Source organism: Suricata suricatta, chromosome 13 (assembly GCF_006229205.1).
Source record: "Suricata suricatta isolate VVHF042 chromosome 13, meerkat_22Aug2017_6uvM2_HiC, whole genome shotgun sequence".
NCBI lineage: Eukaryota > Metazoa > Chordata > Mammalia > Carnivora > Herpestidae > Suricata > Suricata suricatta.
The window spans coordinates 65,027,352-65,053,628 of NC_043712.1; the positions used below are offsets into that span (position 1 = coordinate 65,027,352).

The 26,277-nt window shown below is 40.0% G+C and overlaps 1 protein-coding gene across 7 annotated transcripts in view; it reads left to right on the forward strand.

Moving 5' to 3' along the window:
• Positions 1-27: 27 nt before the first annotated feature.
• The window catches only part of TUT7 (terminal uridylyl transferase 7), a 59,080-nt gene continuing 32,830 nt past the window's right edge, over positions 28-26,277 (forward strand). For 2 of the 7 annotated variants that reach the window (XM_029921033.1, XM_029921034.1), the window contains exons 1-13: positions 28-151; positions 1,295-1,845; positions 6,803-6,984; positions 7,302-7,418; positions 7,913-8,090; positions 9,643-9,731; positions 11,277-11,328; positions 12,215-12,284; positions 13,065-13,191; positions 15,243-15,362; positions 20,683-20,835; positions 23,566-23,746; positions 25,102-26,180. In XM_029921033.1, the coding sequence (XP_029776893.1) occupies positions 1,326-1,845; positions 6,803-6,984; positions 7,302-7,418; positions 7,913-8,090; positions 9,643-9,731; positions 11,277-11,328; positions 12,215-12,284; positions 13,065-13,191; positions 15,243-15,362; positions 20,683-20,835; positions 23,566-23,746; positions 25,102-26,180 (2,868 nt within the window). In that variant the 5' untranslated portion in view covers positions 28-151; positions 1,295-1,325. The other 5 variants (XM_029921028.1, XM_029921027.1, XM_029921031.1 and 2 more) reach the window with 5 other exon arrangements.

Here is a 26,277-nt window from a genome sequence, read left to right on the forward strand (position 1 = left end):
GGCGTGCGCGGCGGAGCGCTAGGGCGGGGGCAACGCCGGCTCCGTTTCGCGCACAATGAGACAGCGCTGAGCGCCGGAAGTGGGGCCGAAGGAAAACACGGAGAGGGAGCCCGGCCGGGACAGGAAGAGGCGGGGGACCGCGGCGGAGGTGGTGAGTGCTCCGGGACGCCTTCTCCCCGCGTCCCTCCCAGAGTCGCCTCTGGGGTGGGTCTCCGGTGGGTCCCCTCGTCTCCGGAGCAGAGGGCGGGCCCGGCCCGGGAGAAACGTTGGCTCCATCCCCCGCCGGCCTCCTCGCCCCAGTTGCGAGGACCAGGGAGCCCTCAGGCCGGCGGGGACTGAGCTCTCGGGTTAGAGTCCGCATCTTCACTTTGTGTCAGACCCTGCCGGCGCCGGAGAAGAGGGGACTTGGGTGGAGGCACTCGGCCCCGGCCCCTTGGCCGGCCAGGGGGACCCCGGAACCCCATCGAGGAGGCAGGTCACTTCCTGCTTCCTGGTCCCCGAGGTGGCTTCGTGGCCGGGAGTGCGGGGACGCCTCCTCTTTCTCTGCCTCCGGCTTCGAAGGGTGGAAACTGAGGCAGATCGGGGGTGGGGCGATCCGAAGGGGGTTGGAGACGGAGAAATGCTGTTTGTGACAAAACCAAACTTGTTTGGGGTTAGAGAATGAAGACTGGGGAGGTGAGCGGGAGTTGTCTTAGGGTGGGAAACCCACCCCTTTTCACTAGAGGGGACTCTTGGTGGGGAGCGAGCCCCTCTTTAGCCCTGGCGACCGACGCCTGTCGTTCTGAATAGTGGTGGTGAGGGGGAGCCGAAGCCCTTCCCTGGAGGTTGGAGAAGGGACCGAAAAGTGTAGCTGAGAGGAGACGAGCTACGTTCACAGAAAGTTTCGGTTACTTTGTATGACACTTAAAAGTAATTGCCAACTTTTTGTTAAGACTGTTTCCAGAGCTTTCTAACTGCATAGGCTTGGGATGGGGGTTTTGTTTTGTTTTGTGGTGGTAAAGCCAATCAACTTGGTGTAACATTTTTTTATACTGCAGTTCTCAAGACTGTAGGGAGCTTCCCTTAGTCACAGATGTAATAACGTTAAATAGTAAGTACTGATTTTCATGGAGAATATTATAGGACTCAAGCCTCCCAACTTCTGGTGTGATGCGCGGATTGTTAGGGTGTGATGAAAATTAGGAAGAGTTTCTTACAGACTTTTGAGCACCTGTGTAGTAAATGTGTGATATTTCACATGCTTGGTATGATCTCTTGTTACGGTTTGATGAGTTCCCAAAATGCCTTCTTCCAGGTGCGGAGTAAGAAAATTGAACTCAAAGACCATGGGAGATGCAGCAAAACCTTATTTTGTGAAACGCACTAAAGACCGAGGAACTATAGATGATGAGGATTTCAGAAGGGGTCACCCCCAACAAGATTATTTAATAATGGATGATTATGTTAAGGGCCACAGCAGTAAAATGGAAAAAGGCCTTCCAAAAAAAAAGTTAACACCAGGGAACTATGGGAATACCCCCAGAAAAGGACCCTATGCCGTTTCCAGCAATCCCTATGCATTTAAAAACCCGATTTACAGTCAGCCCACTTGGATAAATGACAACCACAAAGATCAGAGTAAGAGATGGCTCTCTGATGAACTCGCTGGAAATTCAGACAGTAGGAGGGAATTCAAACCTGGACCTCGAATTCCTGTTCTGAACCGACCCAGAAAAGACTCCTTTCAAGAAAGTGAAGATGGATACAGGTGGCAAGATGGACGAGGCTGCAGAACTGTAAGGCGACTGTTTCATAAAGACTTAACCAGCCTAGAGACCATGTCAGAAATGGAAGCAGGAAGCCCTGGTAATGTGTTCCAACTTGTCAAGTTACAGACCCAAAGTCTCGGTGTCTTTTCTATTTCATCCAAATGAGGTTTATTATTTTCAGCAATGCAGTTTCCAGTTTTTCATAGTTTCTGCTTATTTAATGTGAATACTTTATGAATTGTAACCATGGTATTTGGGCAACTTCAACACGTTGCATGTATTGGTCCCTTTAAAAATTTACTCAGCCGTGAGGCTCATTTTACTTTGGTAAACATATTTCCCATTGGTGCTTTTCTACAGAAGAGGGTGATTATATTCCCATGGGGACTATTTCATGTTTTCTGAGTGGTGTATATGTTTTTTCTAAATTATGTATGGTAATTTTGTATTTGAATAGTGAATGTGTCCATAATATAAATGACAGAGTATAAAGCTAAAGAAAAGTATTATTCAATGTAAATACATAATATAGACCTCATATATTTCCTGTCTCAGGATTATACGTCTTTTGGATGAAGCATCCATCTCCAGAGGAGGGCAGGGATTTATTTCCCCCCCCTCAAAAGTGAGCAGCACGACAAACAGACTGGGACACATTAAGTTTCGAAAGTCAGAGATAGAGATAAGTTTTGCCTTTCAGTTTCCGTAGAACCAAAACTCATTTCTGAGGGCCCTGTGTGCTTGATAATAATTGCCTCAAAATGATTATACATTTTTCTAAAAGGTGAATAGCAGAATTTGTCCATGTAGCAGTGATTTCTGTAAACAGAAAAACTATCTATTGGACAATAATTTCTGAAATGAAATAAACTCATAAATATGAAGGGAAAAGTAAAACAGTATTTAGTCTGAAAATGCAAATTATGCTTGAAAAAATGTGCTTTTGAATTTATTTGCTGTAAGCTTTTTTTAGGGACTATATAGAATGGGTGGCAAATTGGCCAGCACTTTAAAGTTTTAGTTTTTCTTTTTTTAATTTAAATGCATCTAGGCAACATTGGCATTCTTCTAGGTGTCCAGAGGCCCTTTTTTTTTCATGTTACCTCACAGTGGCCAGCTTACATTTCTGTCTATTACCGGTAAGGCGTTTGAATTTGTAACCTGGACATGTAGAATACTTAACAGGGAAGATGTCATTTATTTGTAGAGGGCCTTTTGCTAGTACTAAATGAGACAAAAGGTTCAGTTTCATATTTCTTAAGGTGGGAAAAGCAAGAGAAAATGACTTGTATCAGAGTATAAACAGAATGAGGTGTTATAAAGGAATCAGTCAGGAGAGAGAAAATCTTGGCCTCATAAATCCTGAAGCTGGAAAGAACGTGAAGGGAAGTGTCTGGCGCAGTGCTGTGTCGTGATATATCAAGGTAGGAGCAGGCAGCTGTAACTCTGCAAGGTTAACTTTATCCAGATTCTTTATGTCGGTGGTAGATGAGGAAGTGAACCTGAAATTGAGTACCGGGCTGCTTTGGCCATTAACAGCCTCACTGGACCTTGAATTTGACAGAGGGAAATGGAACATGTATTGATAATTTCTCAACTCTTGATTTGTGTTTTTATTTTTAAAAGTCTATATATATTTTAGGTATTTTTGTATTACTATGTCCAGGTAGGACATGGACATTTTAACTTAATTACAATAGTCTTTTAAAAAAGAAAAAGTTGATCTTGAGTAGCATTATAAAAACAAAAGATTTATAGAACAAAGGTTTGCAACCAGACAGATATTAATAGGGACTGTTAACAGACTGAAAGCCCCATATATGTATTCTTGTTTAGTCTGAAAAGGAACCAATAACGTTGCTTTTAAGTGGTTTTGAACAGGAAGTACATACTTTACTACCCTTTTAATTGAAGGCAGTCCCCAAACTCCCATGTTCTACCAAAAAGAGGTATGTTCTTTCACAATTCCTAAATGAAGGACTCTTCAGCTTTGAGCACTTGAAAATCTTCATAAAGGAAACAATACTAAGATGTGGTATAAAATTGCTTACCATAAAGAGAAATTCAATTTGAAGTATAAACTGCACTGCACTCAGGATCCTAAAAAGGATCTCATTAAAGGGACTGAAATTTTCCTTGAATCAGAATTATGTCTTATGGGTCTCATCAAATGATGATGAGAAGATATAATGAAAATTATCTTAGAATTGCTTTGTTTTTTAATACTTTTCTGTCTTCCAGTTCTACGTCACCGCCCTATACTTCACCCCTCACATATCCTAGATTGCCAATGTAATGTATTTGGGACAGTGCCATTAGTGATCTTAGCTGGAAAATATCCACTCAAATACACGTGTCCTTTGTGAATGGAATAATGGGCCATATGCAAACAAAATGTGGGAGACTTGGAATAGTGGATATAGAGAATTCATGTTACAAGACACAGGAAATGAGCCAGGTCGTCTTCCTTGAATTATGGGAACTCTTCAGCAGTACCCAGCTTTACCCTTCCAAGATTCCCGTCAATGAGATTTTACTTGCTATTTTTACCATGCTGTCCTGTGAAACTCCGTTCAGAAGGTGATACTGTCTTGTCAGTTACGGTCTGTTCTAAGTGTGAATGGATATGGAATTTCGTAAGTTCTTTCTAGTTCTTATATTGTTAGATAAAAGGCTGGATTTCAGAATTCCATTCATGCTTCAATCCATATTTCAAATCCCGTTACTTTGATTCAGTCATGTGTCCCTGAACCAAGTTATTTTCTTGGGCCAGCATTTTCCCCATCTGTACAATGGGGATAATATTAGCATCTATGACAGGATCACTGTAGGGCTTAACTGAAGCATTGCACAAAACGTGCTGGTGTTGCATCTGTTGCATAAAAAAAACACCTCAATAATGACAGCTACTGTCATCATCATCTGAATTTCTGCAGCCATCCACTTCTCTGTATAAAAATAAGGAATGGGGTGCCTGGCTGGCTCAGTCTATGGAGCGTGCGACTCTTGGTCTCAAGGGTTGTGAGTTTGAGCCTTACGTTGGGTGTAGACATTACTTAAAAATAAAATCTGTTTAAAAAAACAATAAGGAATTAATTGTACTCTTTGGAGGGAAATTGAAGTCACTGTGGAAAATGAGAGCAAATATGCGAGAAGCCTTTGTGATCAAGAAAGGAGGAGTTAAAGAAATTTGGTTCCATATCAATTACAGTTTTGTGAACTAATGTAGACTTTTCTAATGGGTATTGCACATATTAGTGTAAATCTCTAATTAGCATCAAAGTAAGAAACTTGTTATGAATACTGAAATCAGATGTAATTATTTAGCGTAGAACTTATAATGATATGCAGATTACATGTGAATAGAAACACAGCTAAGTTAAAAGAAGTTACTGTCTCAGAAGTTTGTGCAGACTGGGGCGCCCGGGTAGCTCAGTCAGTTAAGTGTCCCAAGTACCCAAATCTTCGTTTTGCCTCAGGTCATAATCTCATGGTATGTGGGTTTGAGCCCTTCGTCAGGCACTGCGCTGATGGTGTGGAGCCTGCTTGGGATTCTCTGTCTCTCTCTCTCTCAGAAATAAAAACTTTTAAAAGTTCATGCAGACCAAGAGCACTGTCCTTAAAAGATTGTGGTCATTTAATTGGGAGCAGGGGAGTGCTTTAAAAAAGCAAGTATTAAAGTAGACTAATTTTTCTCTGCAAATGACTACTTACCTTTTAGTATTTTATTTGATCCATTTTGATTGCTTTTTTAAAGAAACTATTTGTCCTAATACTTTAATTTCTTTTAATTGCCAATTATGCTATAGAAACCATTCACAGAATGTCACTATTCACCTTACAGTACTTTAAGTACAATACTTGGTATTTTTCCTTTAGAGCTGTTTGCAATAGCTTTTTTCAACCTCCCTTTTCTGACTCAGAAGTTTTTTTCAGTCAACTGATTCATTTTAAGTGCCACAGAAGAAATGAGTTCCACTGTAAACTTGACATAGGAATTGGCTCATGGAATTGGTTCATGCGGGGCTTTTCAGTACGTTTCTCTTTTGAAAGGCTAATTTTTGATAAATCACTTAGACATTCAAGCCATTTATCACAATTTTAATTGGGGAAATGAGTTTTATTTTAATCATGTATTACTGGCAGCTTCATTTTCAGAGGTCAATAGATGTTATCAAAGCTATTGAAGACCATTGTTTACAGGTCAATCCCACCGTCATCTTCAGTTTCACAGGTAGAAAAGTTGTTAGTTTTAAAAAAGGAACAGATTTATTTATTAGTTATAAAGATTGTAGAACTAGCAGCAGAGTTTAAACGAATTAGTCTGTACTTACAGAAAACATTTATTTTAACTATTGGTCGTTTTTCTTTGGAATGTGCTTAGGGTGCAGGCTGTTCAAAGAAGCTAAAATAAAAGTAAAGATAAGATGGGAACTAGTTGTCCTCAGTAAATAAAATTTTGGCCTGGACTCCTTGTATGAATGTGGGAGGAGAGCCAATCACGTGAAAGCTAAATTTACAACTAAATGATGGATTTTCATTCCAGATAGGAATGTAGTTGATTTCTGACTTCTTTGGAGATATCCTTTTGTCCTTTGCTATGTTGAGATTGTTCATTTAAAAAAATGAGAGCAAATGTGGATAGTTTTCATTGGAGTGGCGGGTATATTTACAGGCATACTAGAATAGGTACATTTACACTGTAATTATGACATGTTAGGTGTGTTGGAATTCCAGGTATGCTCACCTTCAGAGCATAGATTTTATTCTTGTTTGAGTATGTTCGGGAGCACACCAGGAACAAATGACAAAATCACATTGTATGGTTGAAGTGGATTCTTTTTCAGTGTTCCAAAAAGAGGATTTCTATGAACCGATGTGTCCAGATGAGGTGGTTAATGAATATTTACGAATTTTATCCATGGAAGAGCTTTTGCTGTGTTCAGGTGCCATTCTGTTAATCACATGATTTACGTCATAAATGTGTGTGGTCTGCCTTTTCATCAGAGCAGTATTATTCAATATTGCCAATACTATTTTCCCCCTAACTTAAGAAAACAAGAAGCAGAGGTCCAGACCTCGGAAGCCACGGAGGTCTAGAAATGAGGAAAATGAGCAGGACGGAGACTTGGAAGGCCCCGTGATCGACGAGTCTGTGCTTTCAACAAAGGAGCTGCTGGGCTTACAGCAGGCAGAGGAGCGATTAAAAAGAGACTTCATCGACAGGCTCAAAAGGGTAATGTCTTTTATTTGTTACTTAAAATTGTTGTCTTGGTCTCAGCTGAGTTAGTAATTGGGAATGTGTGCTTTGATGAGTCAGGAATCCTACTGCAGTTATTAGTATTTGAGGACTATGGGTTAAAAAATAAAAGTGATAGTCTGATTTAATAGAATTACTTTCCCAAAAATGACTATTAGGGTAGTAGTAAAGAGTGACAATAGTATATTAACAGTTTTTAAAGTGATGGGGAAATAATTTCTGGCTTATTTTTGTTTGCCTGTATTTTGGAAGATACATATGTGTATATATATATAAATCTCTTTGAATTACAGCGACCAAGAAACTACCCTACAGCTAAGTATACCTGCAAACTTTGTGATGTTTTAATTGAATCCATTGCATTTGCCCACAAGCATATCAAAGAGAAGAGGCACAAGAAAAACATTAAGGTAAGTTTAACCCAAACAAATATGTTTACTTCTCAGTTATTTTTACTTGTCTTTTGACTTTCCCCTCTGTCAGACTATGATATTAATAACATGACTTTTTGTATTACTGAATTTATTTTAGCCAAAATACATTAGCCAGGCATGTTTTGCGGGACAGTCTTGTGAATTTCTTTAAGAACAATATCAGGATGAATGAAGTCATTAATAGGATGTAGGTATATACACGCATGCCAGTCATAATAAAGCAAATAATTTGTCATTGCTTCTTTTAATGTTCTTTCCCTGCACTTTGTCCTAATTGCTGCCTTCCTTCTATTATCACCTTATGTGCATAAAGAAGTATATATGTTTAATGAGATGAAGACTAACACAGCTAAGGTGAGAGGCAGAGCTAAGGAAAATATTCCAGAATATTCTACAGGGTGTTGTCTCAGTGAATGGTAGAAGGTAAAAACTGCGTGAGTCATTTTTAATCTCAATATTGATCTTAAAAGGAGAAGCAGGAGGAAGAGTTGCTCACTACGTTACCCCCGCCTACACCCTCCCAGATAAATGCAATTGGTATTGCCATTGACAAAGTGGTACAGGAGTTTGGCTTACACAATGAGAACTTGGAACAGAGACTAGAAATTAAACGTATCATGGAAAATGTGTTCCAACACAAGTTACCAGGTATTTTCTAGATTTGTTTTTCTATTTAGCTACCTAAAAGTACCTCATTCATTTTTCCTACCAGTAGCGATTTTCATCTAACAGAAGTTGATTTGCCATGTCCTGAAGCTTTTCATTTTTTGTGTGTTTTTGTTTCTCCTGGCTCTTCCCCAAGGTAACGAAGACTTTTACGTGCATTGTCTTTAAACCCGTTTTCATTATGAATCTCATTGTACACGTGTATGTTAACTGCCCAGTATTATTCGGGCACCATGAAGCCGTTGTGCATATATTTGTGTACCTTCCTATCTCTTTAAATTGACGTAATATTTTGAGTTAAGAAGTACATTCAAGTCATTGTCAGGTTGTATGTCCCAAAAACGTTCTGTTTAACCACTTTTCAGAAGAATTGCAACATCTAAAATGAGCTCTGAAAACTATTTTGTAATAGATTTTGTGTACTGTTGATTAATTTTCCAAGTTTTGCCCCTGGAGTCACAGAAAACTATTTTGTAGAAAGGTCCACAAATGATTCTGACCCATAGTTAGGGTTGGAATCACTATTCAGAATTTATCACCTTATCACCCATAGAACTATTTGTTCTACTGAAAAATCACTCATATAGTATATCATTCAGGCTTGTGTATACTTTCATAAAAATAAAGGGCAAGTATCTGTTCATTTCATTATTTCTGTATCTCATCCTTTACCTTGTAGACAAGTTCCTGAAGAGGCATATGTAATTTCAATTATTTTTGTCATAGATTTCCATTGTAAAACTGAATGAATATATTTTAAAATGCCCCCAAAAAAATCCCCTTATGAGGAGGAATAAGTTTTTGGCACAAGTGTAGTAAATAGTCAAACTTAGGAGTGAAATGCCATATACATAAATATAGGCAGGACACTCACACATGCACGCACACACCCCTCCGTCTGAAGAGTGAATTGCTTTATTGCCTAGCATTTTAAATTATATCAGTGATATTATAATTATTTTCAAAAGCTTTCTGAAATAGAGTAAATTATGTTAAGGGCTTTTTGGTTTATAATGAATATTCATACTGAAAAGTAACCTTGTACTAGAGGTCATTTTTATGGTTATTTTACTGAACATGATCTTTATAGTAAATTACCCCTATATATGTTTTCTAAAAGGTAAAATGTTTATGTTAACTCTTTAGTTTACTATCAGGTTTATGGATCTTAGACAAAGCTAGGCAGCCCTTCTTGACTTTCACATTGTAAAAATTATTGCAAATACTGTTTTCTGCACAAAATAAAAAGTAATTTAGAAATCTTTCTAGACAAGTTTTACACTTGACATGAAAAGAGTGGCTGTTAAGCTAAACCACAGACGATATAGCCTTTCTGTCACATAAAATAACAATGAAGACAACAGCAAAGAGTCAGCCATTCCTTTTAGTTTGTTTATACCAGACTTGAATACTGTCTTTATTTTCATGTTAATTTCATGTTGTAATTGATGATCCTGTTTCTGAAATAGCAGTATTTTGTTATGACTTTTGAAAATTTTCACTTTACTCATGACTTATTATTTTCTTTTTTCAGATTGTTCTCTGAGATTATATGGGTCATCCTGTAGCAGATTGGGTTTCAAAAATTCGGATGTAAATATCGACATTCAATTTCCAGCCATTGTAAGTACAAAATGAAATGTTGGAATTTTCACAGAGTGTATGGAAATTCTTTTTTCCAATGTAAGCTATATATGAGTATGTTTTAGATATTTGAAGATAGTGTAAATGTAATGGTGACGGGTTTTTTTCCCTAAAATGTCAAGTTTTTGCTCTTCTGTCTACCGTAATTGGGCTTTTTGGAGGCCGTTCACTTGAGATTAAATTATCTTGGTAAAGTCAATTTTGCAACATCAGAGAAGGATTTCAGATTTTAAGTATGTAAACAATTTTGACCCAAAAAGCTAAATTTGCTTTTTAGTTTCCTCTTTTATACATCTACTTTGTTAAAATAGTTTTGCTTTTGAGGAACCACAGCTAGCTTGGATTTCTGGTTTAAGTGTGATTTAAAAAGATGTTGATGAGTCAGAATTTTGAGTCTGAAAGGTGCTTTCATAGGTTATCTGTTTATCTGCTGATGGTTTGAACCTATACCCATTTGCCTAGGTTCCTGGGCAACAGCTCAGATGTTCTGTTTTACAACCACTCCTTCCTTGCCATCCCTTACATGGTCAGCTGACCAGTAGACTCTACCTTTAATCGTAAATTCTGTTGAGTAATTTACCAGTATAGTGGTTATTTTAGTCTCCTCATTCACTTAGTAAATACTCACTGAGTCCATGTTGTATGCCAGGCACTGTGCTAGATTCTAGAGGACAAAACAGGTGGGATTCCTCCCTCATGGAACTCACACCTAGTGGAGGAGATAATTACACATATATGATTGCTTATAATGAGAGCTATGCAGGAGAACAAGATTCTCTGACAGAAAAGAACACGGTGATGTGTAGATCCAGTAGTCATGAAGGTCCTCTTTGAAGCGATAACATTTAAGGTAGGCTCTAAATGATGAAAAAGAGCAGAGAAGTGAAAGGATAAGTGTTTTGGGCAGAGGGAGCCGTGTTTGTGAACACCTTAAATCAGTATGGGCATGGCCTATTCAAGGAGCTGAAGAGATGATTGTAGAGCCATGGTGGAGGGACCAAGAGAAAGAAGCAGCATTAAGGGTAGGATAGAGGGCCCAACATGCTGGATCTGTGGGCCCTGGGAATGTTTTACTGTGACCTAAGGGCAGTAAGAAGCCTTTGAGAGTTTTAAGGAAGGGCATGACTAGGTCTGATTTATGATGTTGAATGGTTTTGCTTCCTATGCAGAGCAAGGATTGGAGAGAGGGAAGGCTGAAGTGGAGACCAGCAAGCAATCTGCTGAAGTAGTCTTGTAGAAGAGAGGTGATATTAACAGTTTCACGTCTTTAAGATGTGCTGAGAAGCCAATTACCTAGGAATGAGTGAATCAGGAGTTAACTGTGTAGCGGGTCTTTTGCCCTCATCTGGTGCTCATCTCATGTCTCTGATTCGTGCATGTAGCACAGTGATTAATTTCTTTACTTGGTAGCAGTGTGATTTCTAATTTGGAAAGGACTTTGGACAACTTCAGATGACTGTGTATTATCTCAGTGAAATAGAAGTATATATGGATTTGTGATGTATTCATTGACTTGTTTCCTAGATGTCTCAGCCAGATGTTCTCTTACTTGTTCAAGAATGTTTAAAGAACAGCGGTAAGGCCAAACTCTTTCCACATTTTGCTTTTAATTTTGTTTTGTCTGTATCTTATTTGTCAAACGCTGCAAATAGGAAGTCACACGTCTTTTAAATATTTCTGTGGGTAGTATCCAAACAGAAAACCAAAGCAAATGCCTATGAATTATTAGCTAGTTGGAGTCTTGCCAGTTGTTCTACAATCCAGAATAACTATTTTGTAAGTAAAGTTTTTAGCTTGTAGGCAGTGTCACAATTTGTAAAGATTGAGTTCTAAACCCAGGCTAAAAAGATGCAAAATATGTAAAATTTACTCTTGACAGTAAAACTAAAGTGTGATCTTCTGTATTCTTTAAATTAATATTTTACAGATGATAAACAGATGTGACCCAACTCTGATTAATAAATTAGCAAACACTTGTTCCCGGGTAGGGTTACCAGTTTTCCAAAGTAATGTCCAGCTGAGGACTTTGACGTTTTATGCTCTCCATAGGCCTCATTAAACTGTCTCATACCAATTAATTTTTCCCATCCATCTTGTTTTGGTTGAATGAAACCTGGAAGCATTCTTTTTACTTCAGCAATATGTGTTTGAGCCCAGCAGTTTTGTTTTTGAATATCCTGTCCACATTTCTAATTACCTTATCCACATAACACTTAACTGTCCTGATCAAGTATGTAGTCATTTCTAATCAAACGTGAATTTTACAAAATACGGGTTTTAGGTTAATGTGATTACTTGATTGTTGTACATAATACTGTTCTCCTTTTCAAGCTGTCTCAGCTTTATGTCCAAATCATCTTTCAAAAGGCTGAACAGATTAAGTCACAACTTGTACTTTATCTATTTCTGCTTTTAAACATAATTTAATTAACCTACTTAATATTTTTTTTTTCTTTCCTCAGAGTCGTTTGTTGATGTTGATGCAGACTTCCATGCGAGGGTGCCAGTGGTGGTGTGCAGAGAAAAGCAAAGGTCTCCATTTAAGCTGTTTACATATTAAATAGAAACTTGCCAGAAGCACATGCACTTTATTATCCTCATGTCCAGTTTCTAGAATAACAGACTCCTTATGTCGTTCATTTCACAGGCTCACTATTAGCATTGTCTGCATACCCTAGGCAAGAGGAAAAGGTGTTTTATTTTAAGAAGAATAAAAGTATTTGAAAGGAAGTATAGGAAGGAAGCATCTTGACCGATTTCATTTCAGTATAAAACACCTCTATCAAATGGTTGCTTGCTCTTAGCCACCTTATATTGCCATGCTTTCTAGCAGCATCTTTAGCAGTGCTGAATAATAATTAGTGTGACCTCCCCCGTCATCTCCTCCTCCATCTGGAAGCATTATCATCACCACGGCAAATGGGAGGCTTGTAGGCTGGAATGATTCTTCATTAGGCAGATGCCTCCAGCTCCTGGGAAAACACTCTTATTCCTACAAAGACGAATCCATACCCTCCTTTGAAACATTTTACAGTATTTCCCTTATTTTCATTTCCCCTCAGAAATAGTTTTAATATATGAAAATACAAAGTTCCTAGTTCTGAAAAATAAAGTTCGCTCAGAGAGTAGCTGCTCTTTTTCTTAATGCAATGGCCTAAATGACTCATAAAGATTTAGTAAGTTTTTTATTTTCATTTTGAAGATCTTCATTATCCATGCAAAGTAGTTGTTGGTGTAAAAGATACCTGATATCTGTGTGACATTTTTATCTTTCTCTTTTTCTTTCCCACCCCCACCCCTTAACCCCACCAGTGGTCTTCTTTGTAAAGTGAGTGCGGGAAATGAAAATGCTTGTCTGACAACAAACCATTTAACTGCCCTTGGAAAACTTGAGTCAAAGCTGGTTCCTTTGGTGATTGCATTTAGATACTGGGCAAAGGTAAGTTTGCATTTTTTAAACAGATGAACACATACTATGTATGCATAAACACTATGCTTTGATTTTTGCATGGTTAATTTAATCTTAAATGTTTGGATGCATATTTATAGACATGAAGGTAGTAGGCATCTTGAGTATTGGAACAGAAATTCTAATGTCTACAGAATGGAAAATTTAGTGTTTCTATTTCACTATAACAGGGTTGCTCATAAGATCAAAATGATTTATAGTGTTTATTAAAAATCAGATTTGTGGGTCAAATCCCAGAGGATATGGTCCAAGAATTTATATTCTAACTAGTTCCCAAGGTGATTGTTAGGCACAGGAAAGTTTGAGATAAACCTTCTCATACCATTTCCAGTAATGTACCCAGAGACTCCAAATATGGAAGCCACTTTCTGGTCATGCTTACGTTTCTATAATGTTTTAATTATGACATCTCAATATTTATTAGAGCATTTAGTATTTCCTTAAAACATAAGGTCCCATCATGATTATAAAATTGAGATTCTGGGTAGGTGCTTCATAGAGAAAAGCCAAAGCTTTACTAAGATACAGCAGCAATAATATGTACTTCCTGTCGGTCCAGTCCAGGATAAATGGAGGACTGCCGGGTGAGCCGATAATTACAATATGCCACGCTTTGAAAGCTGCTTCCTACTTCACCACTAAGTGGGCTATGCTTTTTAAATTATTATTCCTACTAGTGCTAATGAATTTGCCTACTTCTCTCCCCAATCACCTTTTTGACCAATGTGTGAATTTTCAAGGCATTAGCTTCAGATGAGGGGACCACTAAACTGGGCAGAGCCAGCTGGCTTGCACTTGGGATTGAACTATCATTTTGATTATATTACTAAGTGGGGTTTTAAAAATATTTATTTATTTTAAAAGAGAGTGCACAAGCATGTGAACAAGTTGGGGAGGGTCAGAGAGAGAAAATCCCAGGCAGGCTTCACTCTTTGCACAGACCCCGAAGTGGGGCTTGAACTCACCAACTGTGAGATCATGACCCTGAGCTGAAGTTAAGAGTCGGATGCTTAACTGACTGAGCCAACCAGGCACCCTATGATTTCATAAGTAAGTGTTTTAACTAAGTGGATTTGCTGTGGATCAAAAAATGAAATTACAGGGACACTTGGGTGGTTCAGTTGGTTGAACGTGTAACTCCTGATCTCGGCTCAAGTCATGATCTCACAGTTGGTTGGTGAGTTCAAGCCCCGTGTTAGGCTCTGTGCTGGCAGTGTGGAGCCTGTTGGGGATTTTCTCTCTTTGCCTCTTCCCAGCTTGTGTGCACATGTGCACATGCTCGCTCTCTCTCTCTCTCTCTCTCAAAATAAAGTTTAGAAAAAATGAAGTAACAGAGGCACCTAGTGGCTCATTCGGTTGAGCATCCAACTTCAGCTCAGGTCATGATCTCACAGTCCGTGAGTGTGAACCCCACATTGGGCTCTGTGCTGACAGCTCAGAGCCTGGAGCCTGCTTTGGATTCTGTGTCTCCTTCTCTCTGCCCCTTCCCCACTCATGCTCTCTCTGTCTGTCTGTCTGTCTCTCTCTCTCTCTCTTTTAATAAATAAGCATTAAAAATTATTTTAAAAATGAAATAACAAATATTAGTTTAGTTAACAAGATTAAAATTTGAAATTAAAGTTTCCACTCAAAACCACAACATGAGCTTGCTCCAAAAGTATGAGGAAGTTTTATTTTTTTGTCATTGTGGTGTTTTCTTCTGAGAAATAAACCATCTAATACACAGGAATGAAGGTACACGTTTTATTTATTTGTTTATTTTGCTGTTTGTTTATTTTTGAGAGAGAGTGCAGACAAGGGAGGGGCAGAGAGAGGGACAGGATCTGAAGCAGGCCCTGTGCCAACAGCAGTGATCTCAGTGTGGAGTTTGAACTCACAAACCACAAGATCGTGGCCTGAGCCAAAGTTAGACTCAACTGAGTGAGCCACCCAGGCTTCCTGAGGAAGGGATGTTAGACCAAACTGTGTAATGACACGTTGATCTAAAAGAATGTTTACCCTTCTTTCCCCCTCGTTTGTAGCTTTGCAGTATAGATCACCCCGAAGAAGGAGGTTTGCCGCCTTACGTGTTTGCCCTGATGGGCATTTTCTTCCTGCAACAGAGGAAGGAGCCTCTTCTGCCTGTTTATCTAGGATCATGGGTATAACATGTTTTTGCTTATATATCTGATACTGATTTTATTATAGGGCCACAGTCGCTTACGCATAGTTTCAAAATCTAAAAACCTAACCAGAACTGACATGGATTTATTTATCCTCCTAGTATGAATATTCATGCCTCTCACTGCTGAAATATTAATGTACTTGACTGCAAGATGCTGGCCTGTCTATATTCTGCTAGGGATGGCATCAGCTTTCTAAACTGAGAGTCCTCTTAGTTTGTGGAACACATATGATGCTAAGGGTTTCAAACAAGAGAATTAAATTTATCCTTCGACACATACTTTTCTCTGAGTATAACTGGGAACTTGAATTTACAAATCACCTCCAGACAGGCTGTATGAAGCATTTGGTTGCTGTGACTTCCTGTTTCTAGTCTTTTAGCGCCCTGCATTCCCCATTCCCCATGAAACCAAAGAACAGGGTTGAGATTGCTGGCTATACTGCAGGATGCTGAGTGTAGTCACTGCTTGAATAATATTTTTGTGTTTCAGATGATTTAGAATTCAATGTGGCCACTCTTTTCTACATAAGTTAAGGTTGAATTGGTTTATTCAAATAGTAGGCTTTACGGAGAAACCATCTCAATGTCACAAGATACTATTCTCATTCTGAGACCTCACTTTTTAAACCTTAAGTATTTATCTTGAGAAAATCTTACATGTACACTTACAGAATAAAAAGTCTCCCTTAGTGAGAAGCATATTTGGGCATATTTGGTATTTTAGCCACTTTTCTTCTTATTGTACCCAGGATTCTCATCATTTAAGGAGTGTATGTTCTACAGCAGTAGCTCTTACCTATGGGTACATAGCAAAAATATATGATTATAGGGAAAATTATTTTCTTCGTACTTAATAGATTGCAAGTTAACCAAGGACCTTTATCTGCTGAGTCCTAGGAACAAAGACTTAAAGCAGAATGAGCCCCTTGTAAACGGTCCCGGCAGAGGGATCGCAGGAGGCTCTGTGTCCCAGTGGCCTGAAGGCCCCTCTCTTTGTGCCTGTACTGACCTGAGAGGATGCAGGGCCCCAGTAGGTGTCTGCAAGACTGCTCTCCAGGGGGAGCGAAGAGAGAATAGAGGCAGCCCTTAGCTGATAAAGAACCTTTTCCATCAGACCCAGAGGGGAGACTGTGACGGTCTCTGAAATGTTCCTCTCAGGTTAATCCAAGAGACACAGGACTTTAAGATGGAACCAAACCAGTAAGACTCTGGAGCGCACATTCTATGGGTTCCGTACTCAGTATTGTCTTAGAGCTGCCTTTTCTTGGGTCCTGGTCACCTCTGAGTAGGCCTCTGTCACTGCTGTGAGGATGCAGGAAAAAGGGTGTTTCTGTTCTGGTAAGGGGATTCTCCTCAGGATTTACTTAAGAACGAATATACCCTTTTCTATGGCCAGTGTATTGCATCCTAGGCAGTATACTGGAAATTCTCTAAGGGGACACTGAATCAGATTGTGATTATACCATTTGTTCATTTAAGATTTAACGAGAGAAACAGGAATGTGGTGGTCAAACATGGGTTGAATTCTATGGATCAAATAAGGCACACTACTGCCTGAACCAAAATGATCTACAGTTTTCGATGTTTTAAACTAGTCAGTCATTAGTGCTAGAGTCTTACCAATGCTAGAAGCTTCTGCTAGGTTCATAGTCAGAAATATAAAGTAAGTGAAGGAAAAGAAATTATATTCTCCTATTGTTGCCAGAAAGTTTACATCGTTATTTCTGTAGAAAATCCACTGAAGATTTCAAAACTATGTGGATAAAAGTATCTAAACTGTTAATTTCTTCACAATCTTTAAAGCCCTATGTATGTTTGTCATTCTGCGTGGCCCTGAAGGGAATACACAGATGAATAAGGCAGACTTCTCCATCAAGAGGTTGACAATTTCCTCCTTCTGTGCCCTCATCTATCTCTTCAGAAATTCTTCAGCCATTCTCTCCCACCCTGTGCAGACCTCTTCCACGCTGGAGGCTGTCCTTGCCGACTTCTTCCGTGGATTGTTATTAAACCTCAATGTGACTAACAATTGAAATCATACTGAAAAATGACTGATGAATAGCTTTACCCCTGTCTGCTCAGCATTTTTGATCCCCTACAGTAATACCTTACTAGACTCCTGGTGAATCATGTTTGGAATCTGCCTTGTTTTGGGTTATATGGACTTAGCCTTTAGCAAACAGTCATTTACACGGGAAGGATGCCAGGTAATGTAGCAGAAAGAAGAGTAGTTTGAAGTTTGATAGTCCTGCGATCCGTCCGTCTCTTGTCACCTAAACATACCCCTGTGATCTCCAGCAATTTATTTCTCTCAGCCTCATAGTCCTTATCTGAAAAATTCTGAAATGAGATCGTGAATGTAAAGCCCCTAAAACAAAAGTAGGACAAATGTAGTCCTTTTCTCCCTCAGTAGAAAGGCAAGTTCTACTTATGAAATGGAGGCATGAACTCCTAACCAGGAGATCTGTATATAAATAACAGCTATAAATTCTCAACAAAACGCAAAGAAACAACAACGTGAAGGCTCTGGAGACTGAACAAGTGTAAGCCAACTTTGGAGAGAAGTCAGACCTTGGAGCAAGTAGCCAACACAGTTTCTGTTTTTCTGTGGTTTTACCACTAAAGGGAACTCTGCTAGACAAACCAGTCCTCTTTCTGGCCAGAGGAATTAGGGCCACCAGATAAAGGGGAAAATAGTGGAAGTGGAACCCTTAATTCTGTATATAAAATCAAGGCATCTCTAACTCCTGACCCAGTCCAGTCTGTCATATTAAGGGGCTTGGATGTCATCACTCTATCTTCAGAGAAAGGAAATAAAAAGTGAAAATCAACAACTCTTCTTAGATCTATCAGAGAATTGAGGTCACAGGGAAAACCATTGCCGAAAATTAGAGAGGCAAAGACAGCAAATTATAACTTGTCAGAGTAGAAGCCCAGGTATGGAGCCAATACCAGGATAGGAGGACTGAGACTTTGGTTCTAGAGGCTGTTTGGACAAGCCTGAGCGTGAAAAATAACGGGAGGCCCCAGTCTTATGGGACCCCCAGCAAGTTTATGGGTTTTGCCTTTAGGAACCCCCAGCAGGTTCTCAGAGTGAAGATCCAAAAAAATTCTCCCCTCGTGCTTTTGGCAGGGTGAGAGAAAAAGTTGCAGTTTTCAAGTCTGCCCAGAGCATTCTGCCTTTCCAGACAGGCTTGCCTTCAGGGAAGACTTTTTTTAGCCAGGGCTTCCCTGACCTGGAGGAAAGAGAAGTACCTAACTCCAGCCCCTTTCCTGAACTTTCCTGTCTTCTTACCTCAGAGGGTGGGGAGTTGAAAAATACTTTGTCAGAGTCACATTTCAAGGCCACAGGCTCATTAAAAGATGGGGACTATAGAATGTTCCCTCTACCCCCAGATCTTACCACCATGTCATTAGGGCTCCTGCATAAAATGGGATTACAATAGAAACACCTCATTTCAAAAGAGATCTGTTACAAAACCCAAAAACAACAGGGGTGACAAAAACAAGGATACCAGACAGTTTTAGCCTCTTGACATCTGCAGCTCCAATGAACATATAGCCTAACTCCTAGCAAAATAAAACCTCACACTTGGGACACTTGGGCAGCTCAGTCTGTTAAGCGTCTGACTTCTGATTTCGGCTTAGGTCGTGGGATCGAGTCCCAAGTTGGGCTCTGCACTAAAAGCATGGAGCTTGATTAGGATTTTCTCTCTGTCTCAAATAAACAAACATTAAGAAAAAGTCCCAGACCCTCACACTAAAGGCCTATCTCCGTTCCTTTACCCAGTACATATTCCAGCTTTCAACAAAAAAATTACAAGTCATAGTAAAACCATGAAGAGGCAAAGCAAGCATTGGAATTATCAAGCCAGTAAATTAAAACAACTTAGATTAAATAGCTAAGGGCTCAAACAGAAGAAAAAAAAAAGACAACATGCAAGAACAGATGAGTAAAAGAAGTTGAGAGATGGAAGCTCTAAGAATCAAAAGGAAATACTAGAAATAAAATATGTAACAAATAAAGAATGCCTTTGATGGATTCACTAGTAGCTTCGACACAGATGGGGAAAGAATCAGTGTGCTTCATTCAGTAGAAACTTCCCAAACTGAAAAACAAAATGAAAAAACAAAAACCAGAACAGAATATCTTAAGAACTCCAGGACAATTACCATGAGTTGTAATATATATATTAGGGGAGTATCTGAAGGAGAAGAAAGAGAAAGGAACTGAAGAAATAATTTAGGATAATAATGACTGAGAATTTTCAAAATTAATGATACTTCTTTAAAAATGTTTTTAACATTTATTTTTTTATGAGAGAGACTCTGAGCTGTCAGCACAGAGCCCGATACATGGCTCAGAACCATGAGCTGTGAGATCATGGCCTGAGCCTAAATCAAGAGTCGGTCCCTTAACCACCTACATGCCCCCTATGTTCACCTGTTTTAAGGGTATGATCAGTCCCACTTTACAATAAAGAAAGCTGTTCAACTTTGTTCCATATTTCTTGGAACTTTAAAGCCCAAACTGTTTTCTTTACCTATTTGCATCCCAATAGCATCGATAGAAAATTTCTTTGGTTGAGTATTCACTGCGTGCCTTGGCCTGTGTCAGTGATTTATGTCCATTATTTCATGTCACAACTGTCCCATGAAGGAAGTTCTACTGTGACTTGTTTTTACAGAAATAGGTGACAGAGAGAAAGCGAGCACTGACTGAAGGTCTCACAGATCCGTGAGGAAGCTGAGTTTTGGGCCCGGGCAGTTTCATTCCAACACTCGTGGCTCTAGGCCTAAGCCATATTATCTTCTCCTAGACTGTTGACTACAAAATTGTTTCACAGAATCACCATTTCTTTTGCCAATTAAAACCTCGTTTTTTACTTGAAAAGTATTTTCAAATTAACAGATATCTTGGAGATATTCCAGAAACAATACCTTTTCTATTTTTTTTTAATTAAAAATATTTTTTTAATGTTTAGTTTTGAGAGAGACACACACATAGACCGCAAGCAGGGGGATGCATAGAGAGAGAGGGAGACACAGAATCTGAAGCAGGCTTCAGGCTCTGAGCTATCAACCCAGAGCCCAACACAGAGCTTAAACTCATGAACCATGAGATCATGACCTGAGACAAAGTCAGATGCTTAACCAACTGAGCCACCCAGGCACCCCCCCTTTTCTATTTTCAGTGAGCTCTAAGTGTGTTTTCATTTCTTCCCGTATTAATATGCTCTGGTCAATATAAAACCCTTTCTACCTTATAATAATAGTGTGTGTCTAATTTTTCCTAGATTGAAGGGTTCTCACTGAACAAACTAGGGAATTTCAACCTTAAAGACGTCCAGGAAGACGCCGTGGTCTGGGAGTATGCTGACAGTGCCGCCGGAGATGCAGAAACAACAAAACACGAGGCACCAACAGAAGTGCCTGTTAAGAGGGGACAGGTCTGTTCTCTCTCTCATTTTTAGTTGTGCAATTTCTATTTGATTTCATTGTTCATTGTGGACTTTGTGACTTAATCTGTCCTCCTGTCCTCAACTATCTTAACTCTGTGAGGGATCTTTCATTTCATAGTCTGTCCAGTCCTTTAGTACCTTTGCGGTACTAAAATCACAGTGAATAAGTATTTGGTATATGTAGTTTCATGTTCTCATCCATACCATTAAGGGTTGGCAAAGAAATTTATGCAAAAGAAAGAATGGCCATTTAAATTTCAAACAAAAATCTGAGCAGTGTAGTTATACTAGAATAGGAATCTACCCCCAATTGGTGGACAGTCCCTGACCTCATGCCTTTCCTCATAACTTAATGGGATGCAATGGCAGCAGTGCCCACAAAATACTTGTGAGACTAGGATTCTAATCCTAGCTGTACACAAACAGGTCATGTCACTCCTCTGGTCTGTGCCTAAAATGAAAAGATAGTGGTGAATCATAGATTCTCCAGTTGTGTTTTCCTAGACTCCTTGAGCACTGGAGAGAGAAGGGAAGCTGTGCCACTTAACCTCGGCCACCAGAACACCCCCACTTTTTCCTGTGTCCTATTTGGGGTTCCAGTCGTGGATAAGAATATGGGCTGTGGAACCAGAATATGCGAATCCGCATCCCAGCTTTCCCACGTCCTAGGTGTGTGTCCTTGGGCAAGTGACTTAATCTTCCTGTGCCCCCGGTTCCTCACCTAAAATTGGAAATGATATTGGTGCCCTCTCAGAGGGTCATTGACTCATGGAATGCTTAACTCAGTGCCAAGCATGTGGTAAGCATGCAGTAAATGTTAACTGCCATTCTTTTTTTTTTTTTCTTTTTGGAAAGGAAAGTGTTCCCTACTTTAAAAGAATAAAAACAATAATAAAAAACAGCTTTAATACCACTAGTGTAGACATGTCAAAGGTCTCTTAAGTTCCATGTTCGGGATCATCAAGTCATCTTGGTGAGAGACTTAAAAGCCCTTAGGATGCTGAATAAGGCTTATAAGAAGTGAAATTTAATGAGGCTTTCAACTTCTCGGGGTTTTCTTTGTGTCCTCAACTATAGTGTTTGGCAATGAACAACTTCCATTTTCACTCAGTTCTGCTTTGTAAATCTACCCGATCACTTGATCTTATTTGGCAGAATGTTTGTGGTCAGGATATAGTGGCTAATAAAATACTATACCATTTGTTTTGAACCTCACTATAATGAAGTGTGAGGGGAGACAGATTCGTATATCTCAGAAGGAAAAGGTATTGCTGTAAGTCCAAGTAATACTTGATCTTTACATTTTTGTGCTGTTTGGAGAGATTAATCATGCTGCCACTTTAGAAATGGAGACTGAGACAGGGTCGAGATTGATTGTATGGTGCAGTGAAAGAGCCCTGTCCTGGGATTAAGACACTGCTCGTGCTGCCACTGACAAGCAGCAGGACCTTTGACAGGTCACATCAACTCTGGGCTTCCGTTTTCTCTCCTAACATCTGGGAGTTGAACTAGATTACCTCTCAAGAGCACCTTACGGTTGTGACATCATGTTTCAATGATAAATGGATTCCTTGTACTTAAAAGCCAATACCTAAGTGAAAGAATACAGAGAGCAACCGAATGTGCCAGATACTTTCCCTTGTCTCTCATTTAATCCTCATAACTGTCCTGTGTTATAGGTGGTACCATCCCTACTCTGCAGATAATGGTAGCGACCATTTTTTGAACTTGTGTGCCAGGCACTGTGCTAAGGTCTTTACAGACATTCTCTCACTCAGTCCTCCCAACAACCCTCTGAGGTGGGTACTATAATCCCCATTGTTCAGATGAGGAAACTGAGGCTTAGACTGCATGTAGCTTGACCAGGCTCCTGTGCAGAGTTGGATTTCAAACTTCAAAGTCCCATGCAAAGGCAGTTTTAGCCACTGTGCTGTCATGCCAGCTAAGAGTGAAGACGCTAAGTCAGGGAGCAGTTAAGGGACAAGTGGCAGAGTCAGTATTTGGACTCTCCCCTCCCACCCCCCATTCTAGGTCCTGTGTGCCATCCAGTACATTCCATCACAGTATGTTCTAATTTATTGAGAGCCTGTAAATGTAAAACTGGCGTCAACTTCTGAAATCAAGAGTTATTTGACTCTGGTGCCCCTGACTTGCTCATTCATAAGAGTGTGCGACTCTTGATCTCAGGGTCATGAGTTCAAGCCCCGTGTTGGGCGGAGAGATTACTTAAATAAACTTTGAAAAAGACAAAAAGTTATTTAGCTTGAAAATCAATTGCCATTGGCATAGCTTCTCAGAGCAAAGGAAAGGATTGTTTTGACTTTGGCTCTACACCCTTAGCTGCGGCCCCTTTTTGTGTGCGTGAGTGTAAAGGTGCCCTCTAGTGGCAGCCCCAGGCAGAGCTCTGTGCCCACAGCAGCGAGCCATGCACTGTTTGCTGCACCTCAGTAAGGCCTCAAGATTGTAATGCCACCTGGTTACCTAATAGTGCCCTCTGCCCCTGTGATGATGGTTAGATTTTAACCCATTCTCATCCCAGGAGTGCAGTACTTGCCACAAACAAAATAGAACCTAGATGCGATTTACCAGATGGACTGTCACATTCCTATGTTTGCTTCGGGTTTTCAGATTTTTTGTAATTTGCTTGAATGATCTCAAGTTTCTCAGATTGTGCTCACCTTGGAACTAACCCATGTGTTTTCTCTTTGCTGTTCCTAGGCATCATTAATATTTGATACCAAGCACCAGCCATCAGTACCAGTTGGGCAGCTCTGGGTGGAAATGCTTCGATTCTATGCTTTAGAATTTAATTTGGCTGATTTAGTGATAAGTATTCGTGTCAAAGAATCAGTGTCTCGTGAATCCAAGGATTGGCCCAAAAAGCGCATTGCCATTGAAGGTATCCCAGAATGTTTCTCTTTAATTCCCTTTCCTTTCAGGGGACCATTCTAACCGCATGCTTTACATTTCATTCTCCTTTCAGCTCCCACGTTTAACATAGGCCTGACCCCTACAGCGAAACAAACAGACTCTGGCATGTGTTACTGTGGTCATTCCGAGGGACCAGACTGTTCATTCTGGGTTTTTTATGCACTGTAATAAAACTTCTTTGTTAAAAAACTAGCTAAACAGTGGCTGGCTGAATCCTCACTTTCTTTGTAAATTGCTTACCAACTTAAACGCATAAAAGTTTTTTCCCCAGTGATGTGTGAATCCTCCTTTCCTCTCTGCTGTTCTCATTGCTGGATTTTTGGATTCACCCCTTTCATGGATTGTTGATGTTGTTTAGATGTTTGAGATGAGAAAAAAACTTTTTTTCATGAAAAATAATTTGGTTGGATTCCTCTTCCTTGTGAAAGGTTGGTTAGTTTTAGAATATCTACATAGCTTTTGGAACTTACTCATGAAAACACTTTTTCTAGTGAAGGCTCATGGAACTAAAACCGTTGTATGAAAGAGTCACTGAGGTGCCCTGTAGACTACATTAAATGGACGAGCCCCTCTCAGCTTTGTAAAATCAGGAGGTTGAAACCCCTCTAGAAATCTTAATTCTCCTCCTTCAAATAATTTAAAGAACCTCCTAAATGGAATTTTCGTATTTTTGCTTGCATTTTTTCAAGCTTTCATATTGCATAAGAGGGGTTTTTTTTTGTTTTTGTTTTTGTTTTTTGCATATATTCATGTGCAGTCATGGGGATCTCACATTTTTAAACCCTCCCCTGCAGTTTCTCTGGCTCAGCTCTTCTGGCCAATTGCCTAACCTGCTGGAGTTCTAGGGGAGGAGAAAAGATTGAGAGAAGTGGTGTCTCCTCCTGGTGCCTCCCTCTCGCCCCTGAATTCAGTCCAGCCAGTTCAGTGATGGGGCTTCCCGGGGCAGAAGAGTGGAGGTAAGCTCTACACACCACAGGGCCTGGCTGAGTGGGGAGGCAGCGCACTCAGCAGAGCCTGGCGGGAAGACCTCACTTCCCCAGGGCACGAAAGCCACACTGATGACACCTTTTACCTCCACAGTCACAGAACAAAATAGGGAAGGGGTACTGGTTCTCAGCAGAATGGGTTCTCTTCATAGAGCAGATGTCTAAGAAAACATTTCTTTTTGTTCTTGAATCACATCCCTTCCCCAGTTTTGTAAAAAGCATAAAAGATTCATGCTAAATTCTAGTAGTGTTTATCTATTGTCTTATCTACAGCAGGATGATTTTTAAAATGTGAAATAAAAATGTATGAAGTGGTGGGGTTTTTTTCTCGTTACAGATCCCTACTCTGTTAAAAGAAATGTGGCAAGGACTCTAAATAATCAGCCCGTGTTTGAATACATACTTCATTGTTTAAGGACAACATATAAGTATTTTGCTCTTCCACACAAAATTACAAAATCCAGCCTCCTGAAGTCTCTGAGCGCTGTTGCACATATTCCTGAACAGTCTAAAGAAGTAGCAAAGCATGACACGGGCGCACAAGCAAAAGATGATGAACCCAAAAGCTCAGTTTTGGCTCAAGAGTCAGGTGCTGCCAGTTCAGGTGCAAACACCTGCCAGGTACAGCCACTTACAGAGACTGCTGAAAGCAGAGGAACAGAGGAAATGGGGCACATGCATGTCAGTGCCCACTTGGAAAACTCAGACTGTATCAGGACAGGGGCCAGTTGTGATGGTTGTGAGGAGGCTAAAGCACCCCATCAAGAAACAGGAAGTAAAACTGGGAGTGAGGGCAAGCATCCTTTGACTGCTTATGATCAAGGGCTAAGAAGTAGCAGATGTGGAGAGCTCGTCCTCCATGGCAGCACACAAAATAAGGAGACAGATAGCACTTTGGATGTAGAAGACTTCCACAATTGTACGACCAAAGAGTGTGATGGATTCACCACTTCAGAGGACAAGGCTGATGTTGATGAGGAAGGCGTAGAAGGTACTGATGAGCTGGAAGATGCTCTAAGCCACTTTGCCCCGTCAAGACAGGGCCATACGTCAGGGATCATTCATTCCGATGATGATGAGGAGGAGGAGGAGGAGGAGGAAGAGGAGGACGATGAAGAACCCAGGCTGTCCATTCCCCAGAGGGAAGACGAGGATGACTTAGCAAATGAAGATGAGTTAGAAAATCCGTACACAGGATCAGGGGATGAAGATGCCCTGTCTGAGGAGGAGGATGAGTTAGGCAGGTCTGCTAAGTGTAACGACTTGAAAGAAGGTGGAAAACATGTGGATGAGGCTCTCCTAATGGAATTCAGTAAAATCCAGCTTAAAGAAGAAGATGCGTGTGAGGAAAATTGTACTGCGGATCAGTCAGATTTCTTCTATGAATTTAGTAAATTCACCTTCACCAAAGGCAAGGTAATCGGTGCCACTCCTAGAACTAAGGAATGTTAATGCACCTAATTTTAAATTTCGTGCACTAGAGCAGAGCTCTTCCCTGTCTGGGTGGTAGTCA